This window comes from Pinus tabuliformis, chromosome 9 (assembly GCF_031772625.1).
Source record: "Pinus tabuliformis cultivar Carrire ecotype Pingquan chromosome 9, CPIR1, whole genome shotgun sequence".
NCBI classification, from domain to species: Eukaryota; Viridiplantae; Streptophyta; class Pinopsida; order Pinales; family Pinaceae; genus Pinus; species Pinus tabuliformis.
In genome coordinates this window covers 728,371,601-728,393,228 of record NC_142307.1, presented here as the reverse complement: position 1 = coordinate 728,393,228, position 21,628 = coordinate 728,371,601, and the positions used below count along the sequence as shown (strand labels likewise).

The 21,628-nt window shown below is 37.8% G+C and overlaps 1 protein-coding gene across 1 annotated transcript; it reads left to right on the top strand.

Moving 5' to 3' along the window:
- Positions 1–18,130: 18,130 nt before the first annotated feature.
- Positions 18,131–21,211, top strand: LOC149150767 (zinc finger protein 3-like). The gene is made up of 2 exons (XM_089440663.1): positions 18,131–19,055; positions 19,661–21,211. The coding sequence occupies exon 2, from the start codon at positions 19,671–19,673 to the stop codon at positions 20,583–20,585; it is 915 nt and encodes a 304-aa protein (XP_089296789.1). The 5' UTR covers positions 18,131–19,055; positions 19,661–19,670; the 3' UTR covers positions 20,586–21,211.
- The last annotated feature ends 417 nt before the right edge of the window (positions 21,212–21,628 follow it).

Sequence of the window (21,628 nt, the reverse complement as noted above, 5' to 3'; positions counted from 1 at the left end):
GCAGACAATATCTAGAGCATAGATGTTTTCTTTGCTAGACGGTTTCTAAGGATACAATCAGGTTCTAGTAGAAGAGCTTGATAGACTAAAGACAACATTCCATCCAAAGTGGGGTACGTTCGCTTACCGTAGAATGTTGTTTGGCCTGGTAAATGAAGGAGCTACATTTCAGCTCACAATGGACAATGCTTTCCATGGACTCATTGGATAGAGCATAGTGATCTACCTCGACGTTGTGACAGTCTTCTCTAGACAATGGTCATACCACCTGCGCCATCTTAAGAAAATATTTGAGCGATGTCGGAAGCATGGGATATCCTTGAATCCCAAGAAGAACGTCTTCATAGTGTCTGAGGGTAACCTCCTTGGGCAAATCATTTCCAATAGTGGAATCAAGGTGTTATCACCTGGATTGAACCTTAGGCTGAAGGAAGACAATGCCAGGGTAACCACAAACCACGCTTAGCCAAGTAGCTAGCCCCACTAGGCCAGGAGACGGCTCTCTCCGTAAGGATCTCAGCCAAATTGACTGGATCTAGAAACTGATATTAGGCTAGGTATAGTAGCACAAGGTTTTGATTTGATTTTTTGAAGGGTTTTGCTGGACCAGAAAGAGCCAAAGAGTTAGGGCAAGGAAATTAGGTCAAGACTATAGGGTGTTCGACAGGGAAAGGTAGGCATAATGATCATAACCTTAGGGTTTTATGGGTGAGGTGAAAAGATAGGTAAGGATCTAGAAATATCATGTAAACCACATGGATTCTTCCTAAACTGAAGAAGACACAGACTGTGAAATGTCTACCCAAAACAGAGCATAAAAGATATGGATTATGCCTCTCAGACTTGTATACATTCACATAAAGGCAATGAAATGATGAAATGAGGTCAATAATACATTATAACACATGAATACAAATGAAAAATTGAACTAAGCATCATACCACATGGATCCAAAAGAAATAGTTACAACTTTTCATTAATCTCCTACTGAAAACTAATACAAAATGATGTCTGCTCAAAGCCTAAGCATCCAACTAAGTCCAACCCACACAATGACTGAGGAAAAGCATCAGATAGACCCAAAAAAACTCATCCTAAGCTTAGGGGGTCGAATCCATGAGAAGGGGAGTTGTTTCTAACAAGATCTGAACTGCTAACAAGAAAATAGGGTGGTCAAAGTGACTCATCCCTAACCCAAACAAACTGATACATTACACTTCATGAACTTGTTTTACCTGATGAATATACCCTAGTAATCTCTAGAAGCATCATAATTACATTCAACTGATAAATTACAAGGATAAAATCATGATTTACCAAGGTGAAAGTGAAAACTGGGACCAAATAGTGAAAAACTGGATAATCTGTCAAATGCGTAGCGCCAATGCTAGGCGCATCCTTCAACTTCAGCTGCACTTCTGGAGGCCTTATCGATGTCCAAATTGGGCCTGAAATAGCTTGTTGGAAAGCTATGTCTGTCTACTTCCTGTAACATCTTGAATTTTTTCATTTGGAGTTCATTTTCCCTGTCAAAATTCAATCCTCCCAACACTGCTTAGCGTGCAACGCCTAGGCCAAAAAGAGGGCAGAAAGGTCATTTTTCAGGGTTTTTGGCCCTTTTGGGCAACCAGTTCTGCTCCAAAACCTTATAAAATGCACAGGGTGCATGTAATAATCACTTTGAATCCACAAATAGTGACCTTTTCCTCATTATATGCCCCAAAAAAGAGCGCAGCGCCATACCTTCCATGACTGTGCAAAAAATGGACTGAAAAACACAACAACTTCCTTCAAACTAAAAAATGATCCATCATGCCCAAAAATGTGTTTCTATGACTAATCAAATATTAGAAGCATGTAGGGATGCCTCAACAAGCATGTCAAGTCTCCTCCTCTCCTCTTGCTTGGTCAATTTGTCAATTTTCTCATGAGATCTTTTGAGCTTGCTCCTTGCCACTTGGTTTCTCCTTGCATAATACTTGGCCATCTTCCTTTGCAACTCAACATCTCTATTTGCTTTGTCCAAGAGGATTTCTAAGTGTGTGTTCACTTTCTCCAGCCAAGAATCTCTGTTTTCAGCTGTCCTTAACCAATTGCTCATTTAGAGTGAGCTGCTCCTCCAATTCTGCCTCTTTTGTCTTTCACGATCTAAGGCCTTTTTCAATCCTCTTGTTCTTGGCATTTTTCTTTGTCCCTGTTCATCATCTGGCTCTCCATAATCTCCATAAGCCTCATCAAGCTGAAATTTGGCTTTCTCGGCTTCCATTTTTGCCTTGATGTACTTGATTTGCATCAACTCTTGCTTAACTCCTACCTGCTTGTTATCTTGCTCATAAAAGGAGATAACTTATTAGGCTATTTGTAAATTAACCTCAAGCTCACTGATTTTGGCATCCTTTGCTCTCAAGGTAACTTGAGAAGATTTGTTTCCTTCCTCATCACTAGAGTCCACAAGGAGAAACTCCTTTTCAATGTCATGCTTTTCATGATGTTGTTTGACCTCTACTTCCTCTACCATTTTCTCCTTTCCTTTAACCTGTAATGTTGGTGATGAAGGCAAGGTCCCTCCCTCTTTCCATGGGGTAAACACCTGCCTCTTTCCACTTTGATAGGTGAAAGAAAATGGCTGCAAATTGTTCCTCTGTGGTATACTACTCTAACCATGCTCAGTGTGTACATCATGTCCTTCACTGTCATCATGCTCATCATGTCCTTCATCATTGTCATCATCTCTAGTGGGTGAATGAATTGCTACATGAAATGGTGATGTAGATGGTGTGGAGGTGTCTGGTGAAGAATGACCTATTGAGGATGAGTGATAAGTAGGCTATGGTGGATGAGAAGAAGTAGATGGATGAGTGGAGGATGATGGAGGAATGCGGGGAGCTGGCTGAGTAGGTGTTTCATTGAATATTTCATTAGCTATGAAGGCCTCCCAAGTAATGCCTAGTTGATCTAAGTGATGGAGGACTATCATTTTGATAAGATAATGATGGAAAATACTATGCATCTGATGAGCTGGGTCCCTTTTCTGAGCAATATATGTCATCTTGTCAATACTCCTGAAAAGGTAATTTTGCAAATTGAGCATTCTTACCCTGGTAAAGTGCATGAGAAGCTTGATTTGGTATGAGTATAGTCAAGAAAAATTTCCCTCACGTGTGAAATACCTCATGATGATCTTCATCAATGGCACATACTTGTCCAAAAGATAAGAGAAAGGGAAAATTCTCTTCTTATCAATTTTTAACCTTGTTTTAAGATATGGCTCATAAAAACTGTGATGCCGATTTTTCTGTTTGAACCATATCTCTCCTACATTTGGAATTCCAGTGGTCTATGATATGATGGCTGAAGATATAGTGAATGTGACCCCGGCTAAAGTGACCTGGTTTTTTTTCAAATTGAGGATAAACTGCTTGGTTAACTGCTGATGAAAATTCACCGCCTCAACCCTTTGGCAAAACTCTAAACAACCCATGTGCCTAAAACATGATATTGCAAGTGGTGATGCCATAATTTCTATTGTATCAGTAGGTTCAAATCTAATAACTCTCCCTCCTTTATTGGTTGGCCTCCTCGGTTGTCTTTCCCCTTCTTCTGAACTATTGTATTTTTCCATGCTTTATAGGTGAAAACTTGAGGAACTAATATATATGCCAAGATGAGTGAAACAATGAGGAGGTGGAGTGAAATATAGTCAGGATGATAGGAAGGTGACAAAATATAAGAAGTACTATAACTTTGATCAAAGAGATGATTTTGGAAGCATACAAGGGAGCTTTTCTTAGGGTTTCAAACTTTAGGGTCTCAATTTGCTTAATTGATGGAGAAAAAGAGATAACAGGCCACTTACTTGGTGTATGCAGGTAGTTGAAGCTTTTGTGGCTTTGAGCAAATGAAGGAAGTGGTGTTGTCGCGCTCCTAGGGTTTGCCAGGCTCCTCTGGCCAAAGGTGCAGCAGCAAGTGCCAGCACGCAACATTCTCAGAAAGTGCACCCTTCACCCTGTAGGCACGCAATACCATTTAATTTTACTTTGGCTCGTACTAGCAAACACGCCCTTGACCCTATAGGTGCGCAACGACTTCTCATAGCGCGCAGCGCCCTCAACAAATGTGCCTTTCTGATTTTTTCCTCCTTCACTCAATCTCCTCTTTGCCAAGGAGAGCTTAGGGTGCAAAAGAACTAATGAATTTTGAAAAATGCCTTTGAAAATTTTATATAGAGAATGATTTTGATTTTTCTTTAGAAAAAACCCACTTTATAATGTTTGTTTGGAACTTTTATTTTGTTTTCAAATCTCTGTCTAATGTTTCTCTTTCTTTGTCTCTTTTGAGGTGGATGATGCTTTGATTGAGATGATTTATTCAATGGCTCATTTCTTGCAGCAAGGAGAAATGCTTGGGCAGCTTATGGAAAAAATTATTACATACAGTGACTTGAATTACATCAAAAAATATGAATCAACTAAAATACTCTGTTTTCATCTCAAAAACGTGTTTTTGAGATGAAAATTACATCAGTGAAATAAGATTTTCGTACAGTAACCATGACTTACTACCAATCACTCTTTATTTATTGGTCTTCCTCATGTATTTGCTACCATTTATTTACATTTGAAACTATGCTTTTGACCTTGGAAGTGGACCCTAAGACCTAATGAAAAGACCTTGGAAATGAACCCTAAGACCTAATGAAAAGACCTTGTAAATGAACCCTGGAAACATAACTATCTTGACTCTAAAAATAACATAAATGAAACCATAACTAAATGTAACATGGAAATGGGTTAGCAAATGTACCTCATGAGGGAAAATTTGATTTTTTGAGAAGAAAACAACCATCAGTGGACCATTTGGCATGACCTAGTGGAATGATCAAAAATTCAGTATGAGACACCTAAAATGAAAATGCAAAGAGAAGATTTGATCCGTGATAGAAGTATGCATATACTGACACTAACAAAAGGTAGATCTAGACAAATTTCGGACCATCACACATATTCCTTACCCCGTGAACAAGAAAGATATGCATTCCTTCTTAGGTAAGATCATTGTCCTCAAAAAGTTCATCTCTGATTATGTGCAGCTTGTCAAACCCATTCAAGAGATGACCACGAAGGAAGCAATGGACAGTTGGGGGAAAAGGGAAAAGGAAATGTTCGCCCGGATTAAGAAATCTATAGTAGAAGTGCTTGCACTGTACAACCCAAACTTCAACAAAGATTTCTTTCTCTACACATTTGCTTCTAACACTAACTCACTGTTGTGCTCACTCAAAAAGACAAGTTGAACAACGAACGACCTATCTCTTTCATGATCGTGAGATTGCAAGGGCCTGAACTAAACCATCTCACTGTGGAAAAACAAGCATACTTAGTATATAAGGCGGTTAAACACTTCAGACCCTACCTCTTGAAAAATCACTGCATTGTCTTTGTGACGCACCCAACAATCAGATCACTGCTTGTTCAGTGAGAGCCGGGTGAAAAAAGGGCGAACTTGATGATAAGACTGCAAGAATATGATATTGACATCAAACTATTTCACACCATTAAGGGTCACAATATTTGCAGACTAGCAACAGAAGCAATACATGCACAAGAGGAAGAAGAATAGCTCACTGGATGGGAACAAGAAATTGAAATGTATAATGTTGAGTGAGCCCCCCCACTTCACACAGAAACTCTTAGTACACAGATGTGTGTCAGTACCTTGAGCATGGTACCATGCCCTCTCACTTCTCTATGTGGCAAAGGGCACTTTGACTCAAATCTCTATCTTACCAATTGGTGCATGGAGTGCTTTATAGAAAACATCACAACAATGTTTTGCTCAGGTGCCTAGAGGCACAGGATTCGGAAAGGGTGTTACGTGATCTTCATGACGGAACAGTTGAGGGTCACTTTACAGGAGACACAATAATGCACAAGGTCATGTGCCAGTTTCCACTGGCCTACATTATTCAAAGATGCACATGCCTATGCCCGATAGTGTCTGGTCTGTCAGAGATGTGCTGACAGAAAACGAAGGTCAGCAACCTATTGCAGTGGATGAACCATTCCAACAGTGGGGCCTGGATATCACTGGGGATATTTTCCCACATTCATCAAAGCAACACCACTATAACGTAACTACTACAGATTACTTCACGCGGTGGACAGAAGCAGTTTCACTAAAACAAGTGAATGACCAGGAAGTCATCAACTTCCTAAGGCAGATCACCATTTCCAGGTTTGGCATTCTTGTATCACTTATTTTTGACAATGAAACATATTTTTATTCGTTAAAGCTTTATGACTTTACATTGCAACATGGTATTGTGTTAAAGCATTCTTCTAACTACTACCTGTAGGGAAATGGTCTCGCTGAGTCTATGAACAAGAACCTTATTCACATCATAAAAAAGACCATTTACTCTTAACAATGAAACTAGCATGCTGCTTTGGTGAATGCTCTATGGGCTGACCGAGTCACACCCAAACCCTCTCTGAATACCTCCCCCTACTTCCTGGTATACGGAAAAGAAGTCATCCTCCCACTGAACATCTACTTCCTTGCTCTACAGTTGTCCCAAGAATCCAAAGGCAACCCGTGTCTATTAGTTCAGCGTAGGATGGACACATTACACAAGCTACAGGAAGAAAGGTTGAAAGCAAAAGAAAAGTTTACACTTCATTAGAACTATATAAAGAGATGGTTTGACAAAAATTCTGCAGGGAGTACCATCTTCATTGTGGGTGACAACCTTGAAGTGGGATAAACCCCACGAAGACAAAGGAAAGCACACGAAGTTTCAGTCCTTGTGGATTATCCCTTTCACCATTCATGAGAAGCTTGGCCAACACACATATCATTTACAATAACTTGATAGGAAGATTCACACTCTCCCTGTCAATGGCCAAGACTTAAAAAATATTATTTTCAATGATATGGGGTCGTGCTTCGCACTGTGTACATAGTTCTTTCATTGTTGTTCTATTCTTTACGTTGATATTTTTCTTTGCTTTATTGTTTTGTTCTTTGCTTTGTTGTTTTGCTTTGCTTTGTTGTTATGTTGTTTTGTTTTGTAAATAAGTGTTGTCCTGCACTGTGTTCTAGCTTCTGAATGTGTATGTGGCTGAAGTTCGAAGAGACTTGTGACATTGTAGTGCTTGGCCAGTGCTGTGTCCGTTTTCTTTGTGCTTGGTTGTAACTTTTAGCCGATGAAGTCTTGACAGAAAATATGATCTATCTGTAAGGAAAGTTTTGGTCAAACCATGAACCCATGTCTAGTATGGGAAACCTCATGCCTATACTCGATTTTCTGCTTTGTATGTTCAAGCTTATCCAACTAGTAGAAATGAAGAAGGGGAAATTCAAATGAGAAAACCTGAATAATAGGTCTTTACATGCTTCTCTAAAGGAACAAGCTCTTCTACTCTCAATAAGTCGGGATCCCTCTTCTGCCCCAAAAATAAGTGCCTATGCACAATCCACTTTCAAAAAAAATAACAAAAGCAAAAGAAGAGAAAGGATTCCTGCGCAGAGAGGTGAAGCAAGCAACTCCACCAGGGTACTATGTAGGCTCGCTGGCAGTGGAGTAATGTTTGTGTTCCTACATGACTCCGCTAGGGTACTACTCAAGCCTGCTAGCAGCAGAGAAACACCAGAGATGAAAAACTATACTTTGAAAAATCTTAAGCTCGCAAGCCAAATTACCTTTCCCGATTTGAAATATTCTGATTTGGTTGAATTTTGTGTTGTGTTCAACTGAGTCGGTATAAGGTGAACCATGTCTATCCATGGGGTAAGTGGGGGAGCTGAAGTGATCTGCAGAACGTATCAATAATCCCTAAAAGGCGAAGGCCCTGCGATGAAAATGAACCAAAACAGAGAAGCTGGTATTCAACTAGTGTGTCGACAAGTGTTGTAGCAGCTACAATTCCCTCCAAAATTTTGTCTTGCATTAAAATTTCGGAGCCTTTCTTGGTTTTTCCTTTGATGGTTGCAAACAATCAAGCTCACCCCAGGAGCTCTTGTGAAGTCTTTTCACCCTTTTTGCTTGTTTGACCAACGGTCGTCTTTTGGCATATTGATTGCTTTGTCATGCTTGCAATCTTGTTCTAGTGAGTTTGAAGGTTTGTTTTTGTGTGTTTGGGTTTTCTTCGCTATGTAAACATCCGTCGTACTTACACAAAAAGTTGTAAGCACTATCACACAAGTGTCGTCACGGTCGTTTGAAGGTCTATCTCAAGTGTCGCGCTTGTTGCTCTCAGCTCTAAGATAGTCTCACCAAGGGCATGTTTTGTCTTGTTGTCCTGGTGTTTTGTGTTGTCTCGTCATCGAAGTATGCTAAGTGTATGATCACAATGTCAAGTTTGCACAAGTTCACGTGCTTTCTACAGTTAGTCCTTTTCTTGCAAAATTTGTCCGACCAAACAACCCTCTTCCACCAAACCCAACTGAGTTGCATTGTGTAGTCTCATCCCTTAGTGAACGTGCTTTATTTCCTGAAACTGTGAAGTGCTCGAGGTTTTCCTCCAGGTCAGTTGCACTATGCAATCCCGACAATGAGCAGTCTATCGGCCTTCTATAACTGCGTAGAAGATTTCCTCCATGTCCTAACTAAACTGCACATTTCTCAAGCACAATCATCAAGCCTCCTCTTATCTTCCATAAGCCTGCACTGCTTTGAGACCTGGAACTGCATTGTCCTCCAAAACTGCACAGACATGCCCAACTGTTCCTTTTATGCCTTACTCTGCACTACCTTCATAAACTGCGCAAACATGCCCAGCTGACCCTCTGCTGTCTGTCCTGCATTACTCTTAGAAATTGCTTAGAACTGCTCAACAGGTCCCTTGCAACCCTGTCCTACACTGCTCTTAGAAATTGTGCATAACTGCCTGGCTATCCCTCTGCAGCCTTGCTCTATCTTCCCTTTGGAAACTACGGAGAACTTCCTAGTTTTACCTCTGCATCCCTGCTATATCTTCCCTCTGAAAACTCCGCAGAAGTTCCCCCTCTCAAGGTCCCACCTTGCAGCTGACACTATTTACCTTCACTGTGCAATTCTACCTCCCAGTGGTCATTGCACAATTTTTCCCAATAATGTAGGTTGTCCTCCTGGAGTTCCTCATTCCAGCCTGAGTTGTGCTCTGCGTTGTCTCAGTGAGTTGTCCTCTCTCCCTGTCACTTGAAACACGAGAACAATGCATCATGCTAGACTAGGAGGTTTTGGATTTGATGTCATCCTGTCATGAGTGAATTGCAGGAACAAGTACACTAATAGATCATGGCGAGATGACGAACAAGATGAAGAAGGAGTGCACATGCTAGAAGAATTGCTTGTAGTTGGACAGACGTACCAAGCATATCAAGCAACAAGCGAAAGGAACACATGCATTGAACCATCAAGCAAGACCAAGACCATCGAAGACCCCACAACACTATGCCATGTAGAGGAGAAGACAAAGCACACCAAGAGTACATCCATCACTCAGTAGCATAATAGCTTGACATGGACACCATAGTCAGTCAGTATATTTCAACAATGTCATGTCGAGTTGTGTCATGAGTTGTCTTGGCCACATCACCACTATGGGCCATATCCATTGTAACTGAATGTAATGTAAAGTGAAGTCCAATGGATGCACACAAGAAGTTGAAGAGTCATGTCAGTTGAAAAGTCATGGGAAGTTGAATAGTCACGAGGGTAGTCCAAGAGTCACAAGGATCAAGCATCACCCTTGGTTATATATACCCCTCCCATTGTATGAGCAAGGAATTTTCACCTTGGCTCCTCCCACATAGCCTTGAGAGTCTGTAGTCTGTTCTTTGAGGAGCGAGGAGTGGCTCCAATGTCCCACTACTGGGACTAGTGATGTATGGTGTACAAATGTGTCTTGGGAATTTTTCTTAATTTAGAAGCCTGTTAAGGCCAACATGTTTTCACGCATGTTTTGTAGATGTTTGTAAGACTACTCTTTAAACATTTGTAATGCATGTTTTCTTAACCTATACTAAGATAGTTGAACTACTTTGGTTATTTTAGTACTTACATTGTTGAAGATGTGTTGTATTTTTTATCACTGTTGTCTCGTCAGTGTGCACTATTCCACAGGAAATTAGACAAGCCATTCTTGTTTATTTGTTATAACTACCATCACCTTCGTGTGGACTACTCTGCTGGATGGTGCACATGTTTTCCCTTGTACTTTGGTTTTAACGACTGTCATATCCTCTGTGGACTACTCCATTGGATGATGGACAGAACCTTGTTGGTTCGTGTGTGTCTCTCCCTGGGTGGTACTATTACCTATCATATAGAGGCTCATTTTACTCTCTCCCTTTACAGTAAGAGAACCCTTACACAAGTTACATTACGCACTCACCAGACATACTCACCTTGCTTTTTGAAGATACAAACATAACACTCTCATGTGCTGGACAACAAGATCTAAGGAAAATATTTAAGATAATGGAAACCAAGCCATTGTACCAGATGGGACTCCTACACCAAATGATGTGAGGTCTCAATTAGGACTTCATACCAGGGAGATCCCCTGAATGTTGGTGGGTCCAACACCATCAACAAACTCCTAGTAAAACATCAACACCACCCATTTGAATGGAAAGCATTGGACTATTCAATACATATTCCCCCATGGTTAGCTTGATATTATGGCACTTTCCATAGAAATTTATAGTTCCTACATTTTCAACCATCACTTGACACTATGGTGTTGGATATAGGAAGCAATTCAATTCCTTGGCTATCTTACAATGAATAAAATTATGGGTACTACCCGAATCAATTAGCACTATTACCTTTTTCTTCTTGATATATCCTTCTATCTTGAGAGTTTGAGGAGTGGTAATTCCTGCCAATACATTACAAGATATGGTTAGATTCATTTCTTCTTTCTTTGGGGTTGGTTCCTGGTGTATATCCTCCTCTTTTGATGTTTCTTATTCCTTTTCTTCCTCCTCTTCACAATATATGTAGAATAATTTCTTCTCAGCACACTTATGACCTTCAATGTATTTTATATCACAATTATAACAAATACCTTTTGCTATTTTTTCCTCCAATTGTTGTGGTTCCAACCTTGTATGTTGTGGAAGACTAGGAGTAGAAACACTTCCATATTTATAGTTGTGAGTGACAGACTTCTTTGTTGCCATAATTTTTCTTTCAACTTTTCTTGCCACCCTAAATGGCTTTTCCAATGAATTAGGTTCCCAAAGGAAAACATCATGTTGGATGTTATCTTTTAAAGTCCCTATGAACACGTCAATCCTATGCTCCTGTGGAGTATCGATTACCCCAATCTTCAATTTTTGGAAGTCTTCAATGTGCTCCGCCATTGAACCCTTTTGTTTGAGATTTATAAATTGGCTAAAGAAGGTGTTTCTGTTTGTATCTTCAAAATGTGCTATCATTTCCTTCATAAAAATTGACCACGTGACAAGTGGTTTATGAGATAAAATCCATATATACCATACAAATTGATTGGGTTCTAAATATAAAGATGCAATACATATCTTTTGTGAGGGTTTCACATCCTATAGATTAAAATATTGCTCCATCTATAGTATCCATGCTACTGGATCCTTTCCATAAATTCCTCATATCTATCTTTGGAATGTGGTGGCTCTTAAACCCCACAATGGAGTCTCTAAAATTGTAATTCCTATTCCTTTTGTCCTCATCATGATGTTCATGGATTACCTTGTCACCACCAGGAAGCCTTTCTTGCAACAACTTTGACAAACCTTCTTTCAAACCTTCCATGTTTGGTTTTAAACCATTCATGTTTCTTTTTAAACCATGTTACCTTTTATTTATGATTTTAAACCATCTATGTCCCCTCATAGTTCATATTTGGTTGCTCTTTGTGAGAACAAAATTTGTTGCACTCGGTCCCGTAATTTTGATATATCATGTGGCAATTCTTCCTCTTCATGCATCATAATAGATATTTTATAGGGCTTAATTAGTGTCGAATTATTTTTCTTGGGAGGCATTTTAGAACCCAATACTGATATATATGCTTCAATATGCCTTTAAACTCACTTCAAACTGATTTTTCAAACAAAAGTTATGCAATTAAAAAAAAGAAATACACAACTTTTTATTTCTTTTAGGAGATCGATCTTGAAACAATAGCAACTCTTTAATTTCGGATCTCCAAGATCTAAATTTTTTTCCTTTGGTAGCCCTCTGGTTCTTCTTTCCAACCCCATAAGTCTGACCAATATTGGACTCTTCAAGAAACAACTATGCCAAATCTCCTACAATGACCTGATTATGGCATGGTTTAGTAGAGCAAAGTTGTAAGGGATTCCATGTGTCACTGTTTCAACCTTCAAGCTTGAAATTGATACACAAAAAACTACAGTCCATTCGATTTTAGCCATTTTTTACAAAATTCAAATATGATACTTGAAATGAAAGTTATGACGATTTTCCCTAGGTCACCTATTTGAGACCAAATTTTGGAGCCTGCAAAAATCCTAACTTCCACAGATCATATCTTCGAAAATATAGCAAACCAAGATCTAAAATTTGTACACGAAGTTCAAAGCAATTCCAGATCCACGTGGTAGAAATTGCAGCTTCTGAAGCCTCATAGAAAAAAAGTTATAGCGAAAATTCTAAGATGACCTATTGGAAGAAGCAAAACCCTAGAATCCAAAGCTTTGAAACCAAATGTTATGCAACTAGCTCACAAAAAGATAGATCAACGACTTAAAAATTATCCTCTTCGAGGGGGAAACCTACTTTACATTACACAAATGAACAATTCTTGGATGATACAAATGAGAAGACCTCCTTTGTATATATAGGAGTTTAAGGGGTCACAATATAATCAGAGCCTACATAACAATAATAATGTAAGGGCACAACAATAACAATAATGGGCTTCTATGGGGCACACCAATAACAATATGGGAGCTACATGGGCACAACAATAACAAAAAGGGGGATACACTAGTATTATAGGGACCTAACATTTTATTAGTAGCCAACTTAGCCGAGTGATCCACCTCCTCATTTGAATCACATTTTATATGAAAGATTGAGACTTTTTCAAATAGAGAAAGCTTGAAATTATTCTAGAAATGAGAGTTTTTAACTTATTATCCACTAGATTATTTTGAGTGATCATCACTTTAATGGCCAACATTGATTCTCCAAATACCATTATGGATCTAATGCCTTCCCCCTTGGTGATAGAAACATCACACAATACTAAATATGACTCTGCCAAGATATTCATAAGATTCCCAAGACCCTAAGCATATTGGGAAGTCTTATTTCCTCTAGGATCGTGAAGAATCACCCCCATATCTATCGCATGTATGTAAGAATATTATATTAATAAGAAATAGAGAACATGGTTATGATTTTATAAACCTCTAAATGTTTTGTTCTCCTAACAAAGATCATTATAGGGAGACAAGAGTGCTCACTTGGATAAAGGCTCCAACACAATTATAAATACTATATTATTTATATCATAGAGAGTCAACTATGGCCAAATTACATATGAAAAAAGAACATAACTGCAACTCTAATGAAGTCACTAAGGTGGTTCATTAAAGAAGGTTAATACTTAATCACCTACAAACCATCCTCTCTATTTATGTTTTTATGAAATTTCTCGATCTCAAGGGATTCCCCAAGCTTTCTTTCAAGCAATGATCCATTAACCTTGGCATCTGCTATGCATATATAGGGACTATAGTTGAATCAGGCTATGCTAGAAATAACCTCTCAATCAAGTTGTTTTCGATAATGTTGGTTTGGTGTTCTTTTAATTTTATTTAGATTGATCTACTAGTCTCACTATTGTACACTTAGCAAATTGAACCAAAAACACTTTTGGTAAGGCTTCTAGTATGGACATATTAATAAGCAAAGGACTCTTAAGTTTCCCTAACCTAGTGATAGACAACAAATTCATGGAGAACTCACCTTACAAAATAACTTAGTTGGGTTTCCTCCCTAAAAACATTACACACAATATCACATTGATCAACAAATATTTCTGCAATAATAGTTGGGTCAAGGGCTTCTAGTGGAGTCATTTCCACTCTCTTTTGTTGTCATAGTGCTTTTCATAATGACAAAATTGGTTTTTGACATTTAGCTAACCATTATACTTCCTCGCTATCATATGATGTAGGGTGGAAGGACTAGCTAGGATAGTAATGAAGTAAAAAAGGCAGAAGTTAATGCATGGAGTAGGCATTAGATCTTAGACCTCATGCCATATCCAAAGATGCAACTCTTTACTTCTCTACACCTAAAATTAATACCAACTCTCTTCTCATTAACATTAAATATCAAAGTCCATAATTTACATAGTACTCTCTTAAGAGCTCTAAATTCTCTAACACTCCCTATTTGCTCTCAAGAAATTTTTTATTCCTCACTCTAGACTTAGCTCTCTTGGTGCAACTCAACTTTCTTACTCTCTAGTCTACTTATTCCCTCTAGCATTATTCTATCTACTCTATTCTTCATCATTAGTTTGAATTGTTTCCATATGCCTTAATCTACATTTACAATGAATTTGTCTAATTTACTTTCAATACATCTTTCCTTACCACACACTTTTTGTATCTTCCTTACACACGTTTCTATCACATTATAATAATAATGATGATGTAAATTTAAGGTCACGACAAGCCACATCAAATTGGTGTATGTGGCCCCTTTCTTTTTGAGACAAGGGACCTACCTCTGCACTTGACTGCTAAAGGCTATAGAGGTGTACATACTCTACTTAGTATAGTTTTGAACTTATAACCTCTTACAAAAAACACATGCAAATCCAAAATAAAATACTTAATTTACACTCTTCAAATTATACCTTGAAATTATTTTCATACTTATATTCTCTGTAATGCTCTAAATTATTTTCATACTTAAATTCTCTATAATACTCTAAATCATTTTCCACATACAAATTTTATAATATTTTATTAAATCATTTTCCCACATACAATTTTATAATATTTTATTAATTTTTCTTAACTACACATTTTCTTAACAAAAACTCAAAACTCTATTTAAATTATTTTCATACCTAAATTTTTATAATTCTTTCAATCATTTTCCTACCTACCATTTTTATAACATTTTCTTATTTTTTCTTCGACCACACATTTTCATAACCAAAAAACTCAAAACTCTATTTAAATTACACTATAGTGAGAGCTCTATCTCAAAAATAAGGTGTTTCTTCATTTTTTAACATATTGCATACATTTGCCATAAATTTTACTTAATATAAATCTCACATTTTCTAAGCTTAAACTTGTAGTTACGCTTAATGGACACTGCTATATTTACACATGTTTTTCCACTACTCACAGATTGTTCATTAATGAAATTTACACTATAATAGTTTGCAATTTTTCTTTGTTTTAGTCACTTCGTTGTTTGGCAATAAATATTGGATTCAATAGTACAAGAGGCTCTTCTCAATGGTCCCCATCAAAATCTTGGGGTTGGTATTATTGCTTTTACGTTGGACATTATCCAGAGGGCATGTTGGGCGTTACTTATTAAAGTGGTGTAAAATTTATTATTAAGAGTAAAAACATAAATTAAAATTCTATTTTATGAGGATTTTAAAATATTGTATAGCTAAATTTGATTATTTAGTACTTATTTTATTTTATATTATATTTGTAGTATTTTTCAAAGTAATGATTGTTGATTTTCATTAAAAATATAGTTTTGTATTTGAGCTAGAACTTTTACATTTATTATCATAATTTATGTTGGTTTTATTTTAAGAAGTCTAAAAGAAATGTAGTTTATTTTTGTGATAATTTTTATTTAATGTACTAAAAAGATGTTTATTATAATTTTTGTAAATTTTTTTTTGGAACAAACATAATTTACACAACATTAGATAAGATTAGATAAAAATTTACCAACATAGAACTAAATTGTTGAGCTATATTTTCTAGACAATATATCAGTCAAGATTGTTGCTTGAGCCAAGGACTTACTTTCCTTTTCTCCACGTAATGCTCTCGCTGGCTTCGAGCTATATCATCGCCATTTAAACATCCGACACATATAATTCCTTAAAATTCTATGAATTTGCAGCAAACTCAGTCTGAGTTTCATACTGGAGGTGTTCCAATTTCATTTGCAGTAGATCTAGCTTGACATTAATTAATGTTTGGAAGGATTTTGGGCTTTCATTTATGCCTCAACCCTTTGGTTGAAGGCACATAGGAGGTTAGCGATCGCATCAATAATTTTCTCCAGAAATACATTGACATCCACCTGCACAAAATTATGGGAAGAGGTACCGATATTTTCCATCCACTCCTTAACAATGCTTAACCTGCTTTGCTCAACGCACAAACTATAACATTGAGACTGCACCTTCCTTGACATGACAATATTGACATGTCTAAAGAGAATTTGTATGCCAATTTAAAGGCCAAGGGAAGCTTGAACTCGAGCCTGACATTCCCTCCTCATTTAGTGGACATTCTCTTAGAGACAATTAAATGAAGAGTTATATAGCCAAAACCCAACATGTTGCGAATTCCTTAATGAATGCGTGAACTAATACAAAGTAAGGATGAAAATAAAGATTGTCCTATGGGGAATGAATGGGAATTGAACATGAATAACCTTGATCTTTTAAAGGCCTAAATCTTAAGGTGATTCAATGAGCGATCCAAACACTCGTGCAATGGAAGAATTAAAATCTTGTGCCATCTGTGCAAACAGGAGGAGGGGCGAGTAAATGCCAACCGCTGGACCATGGGAACCATCGTCAGATGGTGAGCTGGAAAGTTAATCAACCATCGATGTTGCCAAATTGTGCTTTCTCCACAATTCCTTATGCCTGAGAGGTCGTTGGGGCTTTCATTATTTTATTAATGATTATATTAAGGGTCATGGCAAATAGATATTTGAATAAATTCGATTATTCAACTCCAACGTTCCTTGATCCAAATTTGTACCTTTGTTGGCTAATGGATTTGTTGATCAGTTCAAATGCGGAAGAACATGAAAGAATTCTATCTTTAAGGTAAGCCTCTCCGTAGAGGCTAGCAATTTGAGAGTGGAGATTTCTATAGTTATTCATATTGTCTGAATCTTTTGGAGATAATTTGTGTAGATGTTTTACCCTGTCTGACGTTTCAGGTGGACACTCCACCCATCATTAGGGACTATCTTGTCAAACTTCTGAAGCTGGATGAAAATCCTTTGTAATAGAAGAGAAAGACTACTGTTTTGGGATCTTTTCAACTTCTAGACTTGTCCAATTGCAATTTGAGAATCCTTAGAGACTATTTGAAATTTTCTTTTCTATTACAAAATCCAATCCTTTCCAAAAAGCCAAAAACTTAACTTGATTGTTGGTAGCAGAGCCCAACCCCAAACATATTGAATCTCAATTATTCCATTGAAACTAAAGATCACCCCTCCCGCTCATACCACCCCTACTTCACATTTGTATTTTAAAAAAAATGTGTTTGTGTTTTTTAAACATGTGTTAAATTATATGTATTACTATTTTATAAATTTTATTAATAATTTATAAACCGATATTGTTTTTGCTTTTTATTGTGTCATAAAATAATATAAACTTATTTTAAATATCTGAATATAATGAACTTTTAACTTATTATTTTATTATATATTAATAACATACAATTATTTTAACATATCTTTAAATATATAAGCTTCTGCATATAATTATGATGAAGTGTACTTATAATCATATATAGGTTCCCTGAAAATAAATTATGTATTAAAAAATTTGAAATATTCAATGATTAGAGATTCCACTCATCATAAAAAAACACAAGAAGAACTGGAGTGATAAAAAAATGCTAAATTAAAATTTGTGTGGAGTAAAATTTCCTTAAATAATTAAATTAAGGTAACGTAATACAAAGCAATTTTAGGGCGGGGAAAAATTCAAGAGATGCCCCTGCCATCCAATGGTCTGAAAGTGCAATTTTCCCAAAATCCTTGGTACTAGGAAATATCAGAGATGGACCTTTGATCCTGTTGCTCCCCCGTGAGAAGACACTCTTTCCATTAAAGGTATAGCTTATTATAATTTTTTACTTTAAATTTGGTGCCACCCTCAAGATTTATGAACAGTTAACACAGATGGCAGGGAGTCTTGTCCTTGTCGTGATGCAGGAAAAACACAATTTTTGGGTGGCTGTCTGTGTTGTCAATGCCAAGTTGTTTGTGTATGCTTTTAGTAGAGGTGTCACTGTCAAAACAGTGCCAGTTGGCTTGTATGCAAAATGAACCAATCCAGAGGGCGCTGCCTGCAATTTATGCATTTTCTGAGGCAGTTTGTGCAAAAAACTAGACAGATTAATCTGCATTCCTTAGTTGGCTGGGTTGTACAAGTACTAATCAGAATGGTGAACAGAGAGTTAAATGTGGTGAAATGTATATATTCATGTGTTGTAAGAAAGTGTTTCATGGTGATGGGAAGAAACAAGAATATGATATGGTGTGCAGTAACAGATACCATACCACTGAGTGGTTATGGTGATGTGCAGTCATGAAAACCGATCTGGATGCTTCAGAATATCCAGTGGGTTTTGTAAACAAACTGGACTGAATCAGAAATCAATCAGCCCAGTTTATTCTGAGGCAAAAAACCAATTGGATTATCAGCATTGACGATTTTAGTGCGCCCAAATGAAGTTTCTGTATTAATGTCGTCGTTAGTGGACAAGTGTGGAGTGGCATAACGCCATATATTATGGGGTTTTTGGCACCAGATTGAAGTTGAAACGCCAAGTGTTGGACATTGTTAGCAACCAAAAATCGTGATGGGTGCCGGGGAAACCTCGAGGAAAATCAATTCGGAGAAGAGCCCAATAAATGGATGAATGAATAGGTGTGGAAGGCCAGCATTTTTCGGAGGTTTTGGGTGCCCAAAATGACCGGATTGTAGCTTTCATGCCAAGTGTTCGACAAAATTAATACACGACAATCGTGATGGATGCCGCAAATGCCTCAGAAAAATCAATGCAGGGACGAATCTCATGTAAGTATTTTCTTCCCCCTTCTGCAGCAATCCATTGTCTGTATCTTCAATCGGATACCTTCACATCCCTCCTACCCACCCCCACCCGTTTGCCTAACATGACCTTTTCAATGAAAAATTTGATCGAGAGATTCAGTGGTTTAAAGTAGGAGCAATGTAATTAGAAGAAAAATTTGTAACGGTATTAGAGGATGACAGATGTCAGAGGAGTGGTGCATGGCGATGCTGGTAATGATGTTTATGATGGCTGTTCAGACATTATTGCACATTTGCTTATCGTTCATGCATATAGCCATCAGACACTTGTTTGCATTCAAGTTAAGGAAGATAGTTGAGTGGAAGCATGTTGGGATCTCGCCATTGCTGTTGTTTATGCTAACATGATTTCTGGGCATGGCTTGTCGTGTAAGATGGTCTCTGAAATTGTCAGGGTAGTCCTAAAATAGTAGTCGTGCCTTGGATTCTGCGGGGAATCACCCTTCATCTATAAACTGATATATGAATTTTTCTCCTATTAATAATCTGTGTTTTGTTGTGCTGCTGCATGTGGGTTTGCCTGTCTGATCTCTTTAGTTCTCTGCTGTCTTTTGTTCTTGTTGTTTTAGTTATTCGGGGATGGTTATGAGCATCGAGAGGAGCTTCACAAGCTTGGAATCAGTGATGAACACAGTTGAGAAGACTTCACATTTGAGCCAAGTTCCTTCTGTGTCTACAGAGTCCCAGAATTCTCGAGCTGCAGCCAATGTGAACAGTGATGATGATAATAACCAGTCCGAGATTGCTCTGGATTTGAGTCTGGGGATCAGGAGTTGCTATAATGGGCTCTGGTTGGGAGAAGAAATTAACTTGAAGAAGGACGAGGATAATGGGCAGAAGGAAGGTGTGGGGGAGCTCTCAAGAACGGTTGGCGAAAGCACGGGCTCTGCGCAGGGGGGATCTCCGGAGGCTCGCATTTACCCATGTTTGTTTTGTTCTAGGAAGTTCTACAGTTCTCAGGCTTTGGGAGGACACCAGAATGCTCACAAGAAGGAGAGAACCGCTGCAAGAAGAGCTCAGAGATCTCATATGAACATTCAGCAGAGGTTTTGTAGCCTGGCACCCTCACCGCCAGTTTTTCCCCCTGACTTTGCTCCCGCTTCAAGCATGTTGAATATGTCTCTTTGTATAAGGGCTCACTCTGCAACTCTTCAAGGAGGAGTGGGAGGAGGAAAAGGAATAGACAGATGGGTTCGTCCTCTTGTTGCGAATCAACCCAATGTTGGGAGATGTTTTCCTGTTGATCTCGCTGAAAAGTTTGATTCCAGAGGAGCTCATCGCTTTCAGAATGGCTTAAATGCAAACTATGGCTTTCTGGATAATGAAATGGGTGTTCTCAAATGGCCCGCTAGCTTCCATTGCGTGGTTGAACCAGGAGGAGACAGCTCAGGTTCTTCTCAGAAACGGATTCGAACTGGAGACAGCCATCATTCTGAGCCTGGTTTGGTTTTCCCATCAGATGACCAGAAGCTGGACTTATCATTGCGATTATAATGAAAACCCAACTAGAGACACCAACTTCATTCCTCTCCATCTTGTCTTAGTTTCATCTTTTAGGAGAAATATGGGCTACTTGATTTATTTTTCTAAGTAAAAATGGAAACTAGGATAAGGTGGAATTTTTTATCTTGCATGTGCCACCCAACCCAGGAAATTTTTTTGTTTAATGAGAACTCTACTGATCTTGAAAATATCTTGGTTTTTGTGGAACTTTCAGCCAGTTCATCTCTAGCCACATTTTCTGTCTGCTCAATTTTCAAATCAGTGAGCAGCCAGGTTAACACAAGCAAATATGTACAATTGGCCCTGAGATTTGTAAAACCCCATAAAGCCCCATGAAGTTGTCTGGTTTTTCTGGCAAGCCGTCTCTGTAGGGTTCTCCCAAATGCTAAGCGCATTCTCGTTTAGATAGAGAATAAAATGTGCTGCATGGCATTCCGAATTTATCTTTTTGCTTGTAATAAGAGTAGACAAGCAATGGTAGCTTGTGATGCTTGTCTTGAATGCTTCTCTTTGATTTTGCCTGTGGATTTGTGCAATGTCGATCTGAGATCTTCAAATATTGTAATATTTTGCTTTTGGCAATTATGTATACAAATCTTGCAGGTTATTGACTGCCATTTAGGTTGTGCTTATAAAAAGCTTCACATGATTTTCATGGCTTTAAATAGCCTATTGACCCCAATATGCTGGCAAAACTGCTTGAAAACCAATGAATGCCTAGCAGCATATGTTTCTCTGTTCTTGAACTTATGCATGCTGAATTCAAGAGCGCTATTTTTTAAATCATGTGTCTTGTTCTTGATCCAAATCAGAGAATATTTCTGACTTGTGAGCTGCTAGATTAAAAACAGTCAACTGATTATGTAGTTCATGGAACTTTTCCCTATATTGTGCAAATCATCATTTTTGGACCTAAATCTATCTGTTATAGCTGTTTATGTTGTAAATCATCAAGCTTTATTATAAGACTCATTCTCTTAGAAATTACATGATTTTGTAGAATTGTAACGTTATTAGTCTTCTATAGATTTTTT